The following is a 16,328-nucleotide window of genomic DNA, read 5'->3' on the forward strand; positions in this document are numbered from 1 at the left end:
ACACCGCGGGGGAAGATCTTAGCTAATTTAAACACCTTCTCTACTAATGACTTGTCAGACAGTGAGTTTGTGGGTCGCCTTTTTATCCTTCACTGAACCGCTACGCGCCGAATGCTGCAGCACCTCTACATGTCAAGGTTGTCAAAGTCAAGCTAGCATAACTGACTTACCTCTCTCTCCCTCGCTACTTTTTTTTATTAAAGCTTTTTTTCTGACCTTGTTATTGTAGTTGTAGTGTTGACAATTAACTGTGTCCCTTTTTCTTTTATTTATATATCACGCGGACATTTAAGATTCAGCGCGTTACGTTTACAACTCACAAACCGCACAACCAAACTGATCCAACAAATGTTCAAATGCATTGAGGTTATTTCTGCTGGCAGACGGCTCCACCCTCTTCACTCCCCACAATTCTCTAGGCAGTCTCAGATAAGCCTCAGCCTGAGTTGACACAGTCTAGACTCTAAAAGAGGAGATACGGAGTTACAGAAATTGATCTTGATATCTCCCCTCACCGAGATCGTCTCCAATGACGACAAGCCGTGTTTTGACAAGCATTCATGTCCTACTTTAAGCAGAAGAATTGCTCTGGTTTCATTATGGCTCTGACCAGAAAACCGCTGAAGCTCTTGCTCTTACAGACATATTCACACTCGCCGATTATCAGTGGTTAGAGTTGATTTTATCAGTAAGAATAAGCTGCTGCTTTCCTTCGACATGCAGACAGAAACTGATGACAGAATGGATTCTCTGTGGTTTCATTGAACCGTTTCTGTTTGCAGAGGAGAGGTGCATCAGACCTGCAGCTTAAAGCCCTCATATCTTTTCCTCACTTTTAGTCTTTACTGTATAAACCGTTCCTCCAGAGACGGAAGCCTTTTTTATTGTTATTATTGTCAACATTTTTCTTTGTTATTAAATTTAACCTTTCAAGTTGCCCTTTGAAGGATGACTTCAGAAAGAAAGTTCAGCAGTAATCTTCAAGTCTGAGTTATGTTTTTATCCTGGCTGGAAGATTGAAATATAGATGATATGGATAGCATTATGAAAATAAATCATGAACAGCAATTCTTGCATTCGCCTCTAATAATATGAACCAAAAAGGGACACGATTAAGCCTAAAGTGAATAAGATAAATAAGGTTGGAGGAAGTTCCTACATAAACACTACATTAGCTGTGTTTCCATTAACCATAGACTTAGGAAAACAGAAAACACAAAAATAAATTTGCTTAATGGAAACATTCCAACTTTGAAAAAAAAATTAAAAACACATTAGAACGTTTTAGGATTAGGTGAGTTTTTTTTTTTTTTTGGCTGTATTGAGATAGATGCATTTCACAAAACTGAAGGGGAAACACTTTGTTCGCATCACACGAGTCACATGATCAACAGTCGAATGTTACTACTGGCAGAAACGACGAAGAAGCCGACAGGAAGTGTTAGGACGATGGTTTGTTTTTGTTTTGTTTTTTTCAGATAAACGGCTCCACCAGAGCTCTGAGGCCACTGCACAGGTTCAAACGTTTTCAATTCATAACTCCTCTATAAAATAGTTGACTTATTTCCCCAAAATGTCGCATACATAGCTGCTTCCAATTATAAGGGGCTTCTCACGCATGAATAAAATGCCGACGTCTCCTCTGACGGCTGATAGATGATGAGCTCAAGCGCCACAGCCAAATTATGAATACATCTCATGCGTGTGTTTACATCCGTCGTTGATTTTTAATGACTTACCACGGGAACAAGACTATTAAAGTGTGATTTTTATTTCATGTCTTATTTAATTGAAACGTCGCACTCGCAAAATTGTGTTGTTTTGAACATCAGCAGGATTTAGACAAAGGATCTCTAATGGAAACGCAGCTTCTGTTGTGTCGCCGGAGCATCGCTTGTTTACCTGGACCAGTCAAATCCTGACTTGACTGACAAATGGATCTGAATTATTGATAAACGGACTGCTGTGGCCTTCTTTTGAGAACAAAATTACTTTTGTGCGGCTTTGTCTGTTGCCAGTACTTCATTGACTTTTTGCCTATAGTCGTGCCTAAATCGTCTTATTAAAACCTTCATCAACGTTGCAATTTTGAATTTTAGAACTAATGAGCTGCTAAGTAACTGCGGCTGGGAACATATTCAGCACGAGGCGGCTCCCCTACAGAACTTTGGCATGTCTGATTTGCTCGCTGCCTTGCTTGGAGATGAGTTGATATGTGATATTTTTTAGTTTTATTTTTTCACCTGGCAGGTTGTTGTTGAATTTAACGAGTGAAACGCCAGACGGACGCTGTCAGACAGAACCCGGACCGTACAGGAGCGGCCGTGCAGAACCGTCATGATTCGGCACAGCAACAACAGCTCATTAGCTGTGCATAAACAGTATAGTAGGAGATGGAAAGTGTGGTAAACAACCACGGGTGTCCTGGAGGGCTTTTTTCTTTAATTTATTTCACTTCAGCGAGGAGTGAGATAAATTGCATTTGTTCACAGCAATGAACTTTGGCCATGTTTTAATGACAAAGAAGCTCATGAAAATGCCTCTAAATGTTATTTAAGTATTTTTCTCTACAGTTTCTGAACCAGTCAAACTTTCTTGTATTCATGGCCATATTTTATTCTCTATTCTCTTTAGGTCTATGATTTTCCTTTGGACTGATGCAGAATGACAAAGGTTTATTGAGCAGCATTAGACCTAATCCCTCTACGGGAAACAAACACTGCCTGGATGTCCGATGGTTTGGAAATGGAAACAAACTTAATAGCAGAGACTTAAATTCCTTATCCTTCTATCCACACCCTCTGTCTCTCCACGTCACTCTTCTGGACAAACTTTTAGTTAAGTGCCACTTGTTGATTTTGTAAAGCAGTTTTCCTGAGCTCTGTAAAGCACTTTGGAATTATATGTGTAGAAGGTGCTGTTTAAATAAAGTTTACACTGTAAAATAAAAGAACAAAACATTAATAAATACATTTTTTTAAAAAAAGAAACAGAAATAGTATTTTAAAGAGTCTTGTTAGCGATGTAGAATAACCCAGGCAGTATATTGGTATTTTAATGTCAATTTACAACAAAAAAAAGTACATTTTTATGACTCAACTAGATTTACTGATGCTAAAAAAAAACAACAAACAAAAACAAAAACAGTATGCAGAACGAACAAAGACAATATGTTGTCATCAACCACTTTGGCCTCATTTTTGACCGCCTCATAATGTCTTTTACAGTTTACTGTCAACACAGGACACATGGGTACTTGTACATTTTTATCTATATCGTATTAAATTAATATAATGGTGCCTACGTGGCAAGAACATGAAAACCTCAAAAATAGATCAAATGGAAGCAGTCTTAATGCACTAGCTGTGGGTTTGAATGCTCTCTGTTGAATTGTATTATTACTGTTTTGATGTAGTTCCTACTTTAATCGATTAATCTTTACCTTAGTTTGTTTTTCCCTGCACAGCACTCTGAAATCAATCTTGCTACCCAAGTCAACGTACCTGTTGCCAATAATCGAGTCATATTTCATGAAGCAGACTTTGCTCAGACAGAAATCATTCTGGGATGTTATGGATTTACTCCAGAGAGATAAATCTTCATTATTCTATCACAAGTTACTTATTCTCTGAAGGTGCAGGCAGTGGTTCAATTTTACTATTACTTACTATTATCAAACACACAGGCTCATGATTAATTACCAGCCTGACTGTTCTCTGCTGATTACTCTCCCTTGGACTCCCTCCAGCCTCACTGAACAAGCCCTACATTGAGCCGCACTGCGTTCGTTTTCGGCTCTTAACGTAACTCTGTCCTCCAACAGGCCAAGCCGAGAGGCGAGTTCACACACACTCCTGGTTGGTGTTAATCATTTGAATCCATTTAAAGGGTGAATATTATGTGTTTTCCATGTACATAGTGCCATTTTATGCGTAATAAAGTAACTATGTTACCTTCAGTAATAAATATTCTTTTTGAAATATGACTCGAACTTTTAGTTTAATGCGCAAACGTTTTTGTTTCAGGGATGGAAATCACTGAGGAAGGTGGGCAAAAGCGTGACGGAGGGTTTTGTGTTGAGGTAGAGCTGGGTGTCATCAGCCTCGCAGTGGAAATTAACTCCAAATTTGTGAAAAATGTTGCAAAGGGATTATGATATTGATGATGAATAGTAGGGGCCCCGAGGACATAACCCTGGGGGACACCTGAGGAAACGCTGGAGGGGTTAAAGAACTTCAGCTGAATGAAATGTGTGTGACCAGAACCGTAGGAAGAACATAAAACACCCCGATACTACACTCAGTTTTTAGGCTGTGATGCGTCACAAAATGTTGCTTCTTGTTTTGGTGTTATTGCTGTTGCTAAACCATTTCAACCCACCTAATTCTCTCACACTTATAAGAAACTACAAGAAAAAAGTATGAAGTAAACTACCTGTGTTGTTTTTCCATGTATGGCTCTAAATCAGTATTCTAAAGGGCTGAAGCACTGTGATTATAGCTCTACAGCGTTCCAGCTGACATTGTACTCGCACAGAACAAGCTGTGAAGCTGAGGACTTAATGGCTCGCTACCTACACACTTCTGAAAGAAATCCATAAAATTGAATTCACTTCTTTCTTCTTTCCTGTAGATTCAGATGTCATTAGCATGCGCACGCCGCAAATGGTCCCCTCCCCTCCTCCCGTCCTCGTCATGCTTGGTGGCCTTGACCAATCTGCTGTCCAATTGTTCAGAGAGCTCTCTAATCCAGCCTTAGATCTGAGTCGTACTGCACCATGCCTAATAGGATCGTAGTATTAACCCTGATGACAATACCACCAGCTGTCGCGGGGCCCCCTGCTGGCCGCCGGCAGAAATGTGGCCTGCGGGGCACGAGGGATGAGAGAGGGAGAGGTTGGATTCAGTGTGTCTGTGGGATGCTGTGGGTTTGATGTAAAGAACTGCCGGACGAAGGGGGAGACGCTCAAAAACCTCCTGAACCTTTCATGTTTTGGGATCTCTATTTAATTCGTTCACATTTTTTTAATTACTAAAATCCCTTTTTGTTTTGTTTTTTCCTAATTTCATTTTTTTGTGTGTGTGTGTGTGTGCTTTTTAAAGCCCACTTTCTCCTCAATCAGTCTGCCTCCCTCTAGTCGCCCCCACCCGCTGCACACAGCCTCCGTTGCGTCCCTCCTTCCCCGGTTTGCTGCGGTGGTTGACCCGACCGGATCTCCATGGCTGAATAACAGATTAAAGACGGGGGCTTGCTTCGGTGGTTTTCTCTGAGGGGAGTTGCTAAGTTGCGGTCGAGACCGTCGGTGGCGGCGGAGGAAGAGGAGGAGGATGGCGCTGGCTCTGGACGAAGTGTGGGGCCGAGTGAAGAACGTCTGCAAGCAGAACGGCCTGCTCATCCTGTCCGTTCTGGCCGTGGTCATCGGCTGCCTGCTGGGCTTCTTCCTCAGAGGCAAGCAGCTCTCCGAGCAGGTCAGTTGGTGGCCGTGACCCCCATCGAACGCCCACCCTGCCCCGATGCACACACTCGATTTCCTGCCCTCCTTACCTCTCCACCCTGGCCCCCCCACATGTCTCTGAGTGATGCCCCCAACCTTCACACTCCCGCTTCTACACATTTTTTCTTAACACAACAGAAATCCCAGAGGACGTATTTGAGATACGCATCAAGTTCCCCGAGGCTTAACTGCAACGATTACAAGCCTAACCCTAATCTTTGCCCCAGTCAGAGTTGAGTAAAGATCAGACCTTTTCATATTTGAAACCACTAAGTTGTTTATTTAATGATTTTCAGACGGAATGATTAGAGATGTGAATCTTTCAGCGTCTAGCGAGTAGATTCCGATTTTTTTCAGTTTTTCTTTCTTTTCAAACGTGGGCATGTCGCAATAAGCAATACATCGATTAATCGCACGGTGGATTAAAACGAGCTCAATCATTTCCATTTGCATGATTTATCATTTTCCTCTTTCCTCTCTCTCTTTCTACCAAAAACTGGATGATAAAAGTCTTCAGTCTGGTGTTTTGGTCTCAAATAGGCCCTTATTTTAAGGACAATTTTGTTTACAGAGACTTTATGATTAATTTTATTTGTTGTTTATGTTGTTTTATTTATTTATTTTGGATATTTAAAATGCCTTCCAGTTCCAGTGTTAAACGTTCATTAGAATTTAGTTTATTCATCTTTCAGAATGTTCTGCGTCAAGCCGTTTTCTCTAAATGTTTCTCTAAGGCTTTTCTTGTTGATGTTGATCATCTTGTCTGTAAGTGTTCCAACAGAGGAATCTTTTAATTGAATTTATTTATGACAGTGTTAACTTTTTTTCTGCTTTTGCCACGAATGTTCTGTAACCCTCTGCCTGCCAGGATTCTCTCGATAAAAAGATTTTAATTAATCTGTGGGATTTTAAAGAAAATAAAATACATTTCCATCAGTTTATATTTAAACAAAAATAAGTTTGTGGATTAAATTTTGAATCTTAAACTACCAAAAGTTTAAAAATTAAGCTGACTAAAATCAACTTTTGAGCATTTTGATTCAGAACTCCCATGACTAGGAACTGCAATTTTCTATACTTTTTTTCTGCATACCCACACACACATGCACACACGTTTGTGTGGCTATCTTTGTGGGGACTTTCCATTGACTTCCATTCATTTCTACAGCTTAAACCTCATCTTACCCTAATCAAAACTCAATTCACACCTTAGTCCTAAGTCTAACCCCTGACCCAAAAAAGCATTTCCCCTTGTGGGGACCAGGCTAAAGTCAATAGATCCGACACGCAGAGCCACTGGTTCCAGTCGGGAGCCAGGGTCCCTGTGACGATTCCTGATCCGTTTGGTCAGAGTGACTCTGATCTCGCTTGGTAAGTGCGAAAGCACTCGAATGCATTTATGCGTTACTTTGAGTCGGTGCTCTCTCCTGAAGTTCCAGGGAGTTTGCTTGGTTTTGTCTTGATGGCGCTGCGGATAATGGAGCCGTGATCATCGTTAGCCGACTCCTCCAGCTTCAGTCAAGTTGGTTTGAAATCCAATCTGTGTGTCGCTGGGGGGGACTGGAGGGGGGGGCAGAGCGTTGCAATTACAACACAATCCAAGGAGAGGAAATACACAGACTTTCTAAAAAAGTAACATTTATTACCAAGAAGTACTGTTACAAAGAAATATCCAACTAACCACAACTGTTCTGTTTTTTGTTGTTGTTCTAAGAATAAACGCGTGCAGAATGAGCGACACATTAAAGGTTGGTGTCGGTTTGACAAACATTCTGTTTTTATGGTTTAGTTCAATCATCGCTTGTTCCTCATATAACCATAAAACACTGCAGGACTGATCTGATCCTTTCATCTGTCATTAGCTGGACTCAAACATTCAGTACCAAACTCTGGATGGACAGTTATTGAAAACAGTATTTTTGGGGACGCTGTGGGGAAAAACAAAACAAAACAAAACAAACAAAAAAAAAAACCTGCTCCGCTGCATCTGGTGAGGTTGGGGTCAGCGTAACAGACGCTGACCTCGGGGTCACTGACATAGATTCAGTTCTCTGTGTGAGTTGCTGTGCTCTTTGCTACCACGTTGAAAAGCCACTAATCGGCCATTCGATTTGTTTTATTTCCGTTAGGAATGAAATCGTTGTTTTTAGTAAGAATGCACTGATAGATTTATCTGATGTTGATATAAATATTTCCCTGCTCTTTTGTAATCCAGGGGGGGGGGAAAAAAAAAAAAAAAAAAAAAAAACGACACTGCTGAAATTACTTCTCTGCTTCAGTTAAATACGCCAAAATCTCTCCATCACTGTCACATGACCAAACAAAAAATACAAACAAAAACATGTCACCATCCTGAAACCATGGCAACCAGATGGAAATAAGCATTAGTTGTAAATATCAGCCCCGGTGGTCGATACCAATGTTGTTGCCGATGTATCATGCATCCCTACTAAGAAGCAACAATACACATTGCATCAGACAAGTAATCAGTATCAATAGATAATACATCTGATGGAATATTCAATGATTTCACTGACCCCAAACCTCACAGCATTCTGGGAGATGTAAGCAGAGGAAAGACTTCAGCTGCTCAACCTTTCATCGCCAGCTAAGCTAACTGGGCGGCATCAACTCACTCGCTCTCTGGTTACCTAGCAACAATCTGTGGAGGAACTCGCGCAGCAGCAGTTTCAGGTTTTGCTTCGTTGCTGGTTAAAAATAAAAACAACGTTGAGTGAAAGCTGTGGGTAAAACAGGAGAGGTTCCATCACAGGTTTAAAAGGGTTTCAGATATTAACGATAATTATCGATATCAACTGATATGAAACGCTTATATGTTTCAGCCTTATTCTGGAGCCTTACTGATCAGCTGCTTTATTAAAATTTAACTGCGTTATTTAAAGCTTTAGTAGTTTTGCCAAATTCCTCATTTGGGAAAACCAGGAATTTGGATTTGCCATAATAGTAATAGTACTACTAACAAGTACTGTAACTTGTTAATAGTAAACATCAACAATGCAGGCTTCTGGGGCAAAAAGATGAAAAATAAATGCATGCGATTTGAAAGAAAAGAAACTTTCCATTTCAGGCACAAGTTTACCATTCAAAAAAAAAAAAAAAAAAAAACTCATAATTGTCCGAGCTGATGGAAATTTCCAAAAATAATGCGAACGTAATTGCACAGGGAGCTGCGAACCTCCGGCATGACGGTGCAGATTAAAGATTAGCAGCTTCAACAGGCATCCTGCTGCTCTTCAAACAATATTTTGTTCTTTTTCCTTTGTTAAGTTTCAGCGAAATTACTGCACAGTCTGCCGAGAGACAAATCATGAGATAATCGTCACGCCATCAGCGTCAGGCATTATTATAGGAAAAACTTTAACACCGGCTTTCAAAGAGAAACTTCAAGAATCCATACATCTGCTGAGTTAATGGGCCTCCTGTCTGCGTGTGTGTTTGCGTGTGTGAAAGAGAGAGAGTGTGTGTGTGTGTGTGGGAGTACTGACACTGTTTGTTCCACTGTTTAGCAGATGCCAGGACACAGTGACAGCTGTGATTGTCCTTCACACACACACCAACTAGCACACGCTGGTATATGCCCTCAGTATGTCCTCATATACACCCCCCCCTCCCTACTTCACACACACACACACACAACAAAATGAACACACTCATTTGCGCTAAAAGCCCTGCCACTCCAAAACACAAGCGAAAAGCTTTCATTGCTCCGTCATCTCACAGATGTCATGTACTTACATTTCTGTTCTCGGCCCTGAGCTCCACGCTTTTAGTTTTCCTGACTTCCATTAAACAAAAAGATGTTAATGTTGCCCATAAGCTAAAAGACAGAAATGTTTTTTTGTTCTTTTTCTTTTTTTTTAAGCCATTGCAGGCAGTGAACCCCGCATATCCTACGAATCTCTTTCAAGGCAAACAGGTTCATTAGATTTTTTTTTTTTTTTTTGCGGTAAGAAGAAAGTCTCAGAACAGGAGCGACTCGACTCATCCAGGTCTGAATGGATTAAATCTAAACCAGTACTTGTTCTTTCATCATAATTTGGTCTGAAATAAACGAGAAAGCAAAGCATGTCTGCAATTCAGGGAACATCACAAAAGATCACAAGGTCCATCTATTTACTGCAGCTGCTCCACATGCTCCATCTATTTGCTTCATTTCTGTAATTGATTCACAAGCAGTAAAAACTGCAGCAGAGCCAAAAACATTCAGGAGCTATTTGTTCCTTTTCTTTAAATGATTTTGTGTTTTATCATGTTGGCTGTTTTTTCTTCAGCCACAAATGAAACAGATGCTAAAGTGAGGAAGAAACATTTTTACCTTTAATGTTTCAACAGACCAGATCTGGGTCAGTTTTTTGCGCTTTATATAATACTTACTTATACGTAAACGTTGGCTCAGTTGATGCAAATTCCACAAAATTTCACCAGGTTGTGCATTTTAAATGTTTATTTTAAATGTTCATAAGGTTTTCCTCCTTGGAAGCTTTCACCTGGCTAACGCTAAGTGAGACAAAGTGTTTCTATTGCCATCAACTCCTGTTCACAATGCATTTCTCTGAATATGCTGCTATTTACATTTATTATTTTTCATTTACAGATTTCTAAATTCCTTCAGATGTTACCGTTCATGTTTTCCACTGTTTTCTTTTTATATGTTTTGCATTGGACGGCAAAGATTTTTTTCATGCATTTAAAAAAAAAAGAAAAAAAAAAAAACATTTGGGGAGGGAAAAACTGCAAAAAGAGACTTTCTGCATCAATAATGTCATGTCAGTGTTGAAACATAGCATTTCTATGGCAACATAATTCTGAGTCATATTTGATATTTACAGCACCTTTTACAACAACTATAGGTGACGGTTATTTGACCGTGGAATAAAATGGCTCTATGTGTCTGAAAACACACAGTACTGCTCCTTTAAACCGCTTGGATACGAACACCCTAACAACCAGCTTCTTTAGTAACGACCTTCAGTCTCTTCCCCTCCTTCTGCAGGACGTCCGTGTCCGTCTTCTTGACATCTGTCCACTCAGCAGATTGTGCAGCCGACTGACCCAGATCCAGCGTTTAAAGGCTCAGGAAACATTTGCAGGTGTTTTGAGTTAATTATCTGATTAGACTGTGACACTTGGTTTCCAATAATTACCGGTTTCACGGTGTTCTAATTTTCTGTGACACTGATTTTTGCGTTTTCGTCATCTGTAAACATTTTTGGAGACATATCTGTAATTGGATATTTTTTAAAACTCAGCAAGCTGATATTTTAGTGTTAAAAAATAGAATATTCTCTGTCATGTGTTTGGATGGCAAAAAAACTGATTATATGTTTTTAGAAAGCTCACTTACATTACATTTATACTCACGGTGATGAATGCATCAATTTAACACGGTTAGCTTTCAAAGGTATCCAACTGATTGAATCCTTGTGAATGAAACAACAGGCGTCTCAGAGAGCTGGGAGGGTTTTGTCCGAGTTCCTCTAATGAGGGTTTTGTAGCTGGAAACAGATTGAAGGAAGACGTTTAGTGACCCTTTGTTTCAGTTTTTGTTGGGTAAAATAAAATGTCCAATATGGCTCAGAGGACACTTGTGACAGGAGGTAATAATTATGTAAAATAGCTCAGAAGGAGCTCAAAACGCAGCATGTGAAGTTGTGTTTTCTTTTTTTGTTTTGTTTCTGTCACATGTTGCTGTAAATCTTGAGTATGGAGTCTCCCACCTTACATTGGAACGACACATGAATCCTTCTGAGAAAACTTGCTATTTAACTTGCTATCGTTTACTTCTAAAGTGCCAGACTGTCTTGAAATCTTTTAAGATCGTCTGTGTTTGTTAAGCCACATCATCTACAAATCATTCTGGTTTAAAAATGGATCCGAAATTCAAGCAGATGCCTGCAGTATGCAACTGAAATTCAAGGACCTTTTTCGTTCGGTGCACAACGTCGTTACGTCCGACATTCAACTCCCACAGAGTTCCAGAAACAGAACGTCAACAAACATCAGGAAATGTTTTTATCTTAAACAATGTTGAAAGTTTACAGGAAATTTGAAGATAATGCTTAAAAACCATTTCACCAAAGAGCCTTTTTAACCTGTCTAAAGGCTTATAACACACACTGAAGGAAACCCTGAACACGGTGGAGGCAGTGTGATGGTCTGGGCCACTTCGCTGTCCTTCCTCTGTCCTGCACAACTTAAGTCCTTCATATTTGCATCTGCCAAACTCATTCGCCGTTTTGTTTTTTTTTTTTTTGGAGTATGCAACACAGCAGCTGCCACATGTCAGAAAATATCCCAGTGAAATAAACCTCAGGGGGCAGCTGTCAACAGTTGGACATCATTTGCAGTAAAAGTTCCCATAAACTTTAGAATTTCTGGTTCTGTTGTTGACTAAGGCGGGTAAATTCAGCTGGTTTCTTCCCTCCTCTGGGTGGAAGTGAGTAACGTGTTTTGTAGGAGAGGTGTGTGACACTGCATATCGTCATCTTCCCAAAATAAAGTAATTTTCTGCCAAAACTGATTTCCTATTTTTATTTTTTTACCTAAACAATCTCTTGGCAAAAAAGAGTTAATGATTTTAGTAAAAATCAATTTTGGCAAAATTAAATAAATATATAAATAAATAACTTGAGCTATTATTACTGGGAAGGTAACAATATTTTGTTATCAATCCGATAAAGTCGATACACCAGTATTGCAGGTACCGATACTTTTTCTTTTATTGAATGTTTTTTACTTACTGAATCATTTTGCTAAACGACAGAATTTGAACAAAGTTTAAAGGCATATAAACTATTTTACATATCCAAATAAACAGAAACTATAGTAAAACAAAACACATTTCTACCCATTTACCTAAAAGAAAGTGCAAAAAAATGACCAATTAGGAGCAAATCAAAACAGATTTTTTGAGGTAGAATTGAGAAACTACAATAAAAAAAATAATGTAAAATTTTGAATCTGAAGCTCCACCAAAGCTAATGATCTGCTCCTATTGATCCGACACCAATACTGACTTGGTATTGATATCATTGATACTTTGGCTCAGTGTCCCGACCTCTAGTTTGATTTGTTTCAGAATAATTTTCATTTTAGTTTCAGACATAGAGTAACACATTTCAGTCTTTTGTTTTTATGTCACATCATCTTAAGTTTTGTATATGAAACAGAATGCTTTATATCTAAATGTAATGTCTTCCAGAGACCTCGTAATAAAGGTGCAAAGAAAATCAACTTTCACGTTGAAAACGGTCCTGACTTTTACAAACGATCTCATTTGTACCAAAGTCAGTCCTCAACAGCAAGCAGTCAAAATAAAAAATAATTGCAGCTTACTTTGGTTTTTCTTTCTATCAATATGTCTCAAGGAAAAGTTGCGTTGTCTGGGTGTTTGTTTAGTTTTTATTGCCTTTAATTGGCTTTGACATTTCTTAGCCTTTCAGGTCCTCCAGTGAGACCAATTAATTTTTGCCCTGGAGGCTCCGTTACGAATCCTCCGACAGCCGGTTGATTTTTTTATTTTTTGCTTGTTTTTTGGGAATAATGAGAACTTATTTCAAATGCTGAGTTGGGGAGCAATCAAAGGGGGGGGGGAGCAGATTAGAGGAGGAAATTGCCTTCCCACAGAGGACCGGGTCGCATTTTCACCGGACAGATACTTAGGATTCAGTTTGTGTTTCAGACAGTTTTATTTATGCCACTTTTTTTATGACATTTCCTCTATATATTGTAATTGATAAGTGAAATAATGAAAGTAGCAAATAAAAAAAATAAAAGATAATATGAAAATCCAGTGGTTGAAATAAATCAAAATAAACGCTCCACCATGAAACATTTTTGTTGTTGGTGTGGCCAACGTTGAGCGAAGTCAGCTGGTTGACTTTACAGATGAATTAATGAAGAGTAACCATGATAAGGCCGTCAATACCTTAAAACTACAGTATATAACTTTTAAAAAATTATTTTTTAACATATTTGTTAAAACCGTCACCATGTCATGATGACATCTTACGATACTGTCATATCAAGCTCTTCTGCAATCTGAAAGTGTTGCTCTAAGACAACACAGGCTGTGCTCCTTGGAAGCAAAACGGAGAGTAACGGCTTAATCGAAAAGTTTATTGAGAAACGTTAAGACATTTTAGAAATTAAAGTCACACTGGTCTTTTGTGTTTGCCAATGATTTTTATAATATGTTTGGTAGGTCTTAAGGTCTTCATCACTTTTCAGTTGTGAAGAAAAAAAAGTAAAATTAAGAAATACCACGGAGGGTCACATCAAGTATCGTGTAGAACAAAGTGTAGAAACAGGCAGCAAGGCCTTTCAGAATCTCTCTCTCTCTCAGAGGTCACATCAAGGTCAGGGACTGTTATTGACAAGTAATGAAAAATAACTTTTCACTGAAAAACCTTTTTGGAAGAAGAAGCTTCTGATGACCTGAAATCTGGAGTTGCGTGGAGATCCTGCTTTAAACTGAAACGCGGCGAACAATGTACTCTGAGAAGAGTTTAATTTTTAAGTCTATTCAGTGGGAAAAACACAAAGACCAGCGCTTTCTCAGGCTCCAGTTTACTGAAGAAACAATCAGTGATGCATCTCGGTTCTCAGACATCTGCACTGTGATTGGCTGTCAGCGACTACATCCATTAAAAAATCGTCTCTGACAGGATAACAATCTGTCTCTGTTGCTTTCAGGAGGTGAAGTACTTCCAGTTTCCCGGTGAGCTGCTGATGAGGATGCTGAAAATGCTAATCTTGCCTCTTGTCGTTTCAAGGTAAGAGAACCAGCTCTGTTAGACGGAAACACTTCAAAATGCACACACACACACACACACACACACACACACACTGTGCTACTGTCTGACACACACACTTTTCGTAGTTATTAACAGCATCTGCTACAGTTCTAGCTGGACATTTGACTGCTCTGCTTGGCAGAAATGTCGAGAATAAATTTCCTCCAGGAGTGAGCCCTGCGGCACTCAGGAGGCCGGAGTTATCCTGTTCCAAACAAGTTCCGATGTGTTTTTGAGATTGTTATCCTGTCGGGCTGTCCGGCTGTGTTCAAGTCAAAGGAAAGTGTTTTTTTTTTTTTTTAACACAAGAATCAGGCACAGTGATGACAGCATCACTTGACAAGGTGGTTGGAAAAATCTAAAGCATCCAAGTTTTCAGTTTTACCTTAAACCAGCTGGTAAAGGGTTTGTTGTTCTGACTGAGCAATAAACCTGCACAGCCGAGTGAATTTATGACACAACGTCTCAGAAATTTTCTAGAAAAAAACTTGGAAATTTGAGAGTAATCTGAGTTTTTTGAGAAAACACAACCTGGAAATTTCTGAGCCTGGGAAGTTGAAAATTTTGTAGAAAAATTTGCTAGGAAAAAAAAAAAAAAGAGGACTTTTGAGATTAACCCCTGAGATTTCTGAGAAAGAAACTTGGATATTTTTGGAAAGCTGAAACTTAAAAAAAAAAACAACAACAAAAGAACAGAACGTTTTGTAAACTCAGACAAAACATTCTGAGTTTTGTCTGAGTTTTTTGTAAACTGACTTTACTGACTACAAAAAAACTGTAAAGTCAAAAAACTGACTTTACAAATTCACAAATTTCCAAGTTTGTTCCCCAAAATTTCTGAGTTTAATCTCGGACTTTCTGAGTATTTTGGTGGAAATGTACTCCTCAATTTTTTCTTATCTGCAATGGCCGTCGTAATAATCCCCACAACATATCAGCGTCTCGCTGCTTAGCTGACCCTGAGCTTGACCTAATCATAGCAATTTGTGGGATTTAAACCAAAGTCGAATCAGGGCCAAAAAACCAACCAATTAAAATGAACCTCATCATTTTCACATACGTTAAAGGTTGCGTATCCATCCAGACTCATGCCAGAACTACTGATGGCTACAAATACAGTGTGGTTTCCTTGAGCCTTGTTACATAACAGTTAGCCATTTATTAGTGGTGTATTTCCATGGAAACCTAATGGTATTACAAAATGGGAGAGCAAATGTGTGAGTAAAAAAACACCTTGTGTTTGTTTTGTTTCAACTATTTGCTGGTTTCGCGAGCAAAAGTAGAATTTACATATTTTAATGAATTAATCAAGATTCCATGAATTAGATTTCAGGGAATGATCAGATTTGTTTTATTTATTAAGTCAGGGACGAAATCAAGACCTGTAAAAATTGGACATGGCAGCTAACTCATGTTTATGAATATATTTGAGTCCAATATAATTTTGACTCTGTGTAGATTGGAGAAAAACACATAAAATTCAGAGGTGTGTCCTCAATCCTGAGTTATAAACAACTCCTTGATGTAGAGTTCTCAAATCAGTCCACACCACTAAAAGAAGAGTTCAAATGTCTCATTAAAAATCCAACTTTAACATGATTTTAACCCCAAAGGTGACTGGATGTAAAATTCTTGACGGGAACCTAATGTGTGTGTAACTCACTGTGTATTGAATCTGTCTTGCCAAGTGAAGGACATCAAACAGGCCTGAATGAACAAGACTAAACGAATCTCTAATGTATCCTGGTTTTTGGAGAAGAATCATTGTTGCTGCATTTCTCCCCATGTATGCTCATACATACAAAGAGAGCCTTAGAGTTATTTACCACACTGGTTTTGAGTCGTTGCCTCTGGCAGCAATCATTAATGCTTTAAATATGTTCTGACTGAGAAATCAGCTCAGGTCTCCTTTCTTCCTCAGACTTGATGAAATATATATGGCAAGAAAAATAATAAAAGTTGCGCATTCTGGGAAAAAATACGGCCACTCTGCTGCAAGCACATGTGCTGCATCAGGA

At 39.0% G+C, this 16,328-nt stretch overlaps 1 protein-coding gene across 1 annotated transcript in view; it reads left to right on the top strand.

Moving 5' to 3' along the window:
* Positions 1–4,097: 4,097 nt before the first annotated feature.
* The window catches only part of slc1a7a (solute carrier family 1 member 7a), a 46,678-nt gene continuing 34,447 nt past the window's right edge, over positions 4,098–16,328 (top strand). The window contains exons 1-2 of the mRNA XM_015016496.1: positions 4,098–5,468; positions 14,210–14,289. Of these exons, the coding sequence (XP_014871982.1) occupies positions 5,328–5,468; positions 14,210–14,289 (221 nt within the window). The 5' untranslated portion in view covers positions 4,098–5,327. The remainder of the gene's footprint in view (positions 5,469–14,209; positions 14,290–16,328) is intronic.

This window comes from Poecilia latipinna, unplaced genomic scaffold (assembly GCF_001443285.1).
Source record: "Poecilia latipinna isolate Pla-1442-1.1 unplaced genomic scaffold, P_latipinna-1.0 Scaffold2027, whole genome shotgun sequence".
NCBI classification, from domain to species: domain Eukaryota; kingdom Metazoa; phylum Chordata; class Actinopteri; order Cyprinodontiformes; family Poeciliidae; genus Poecilia; species Poecilia latipinna.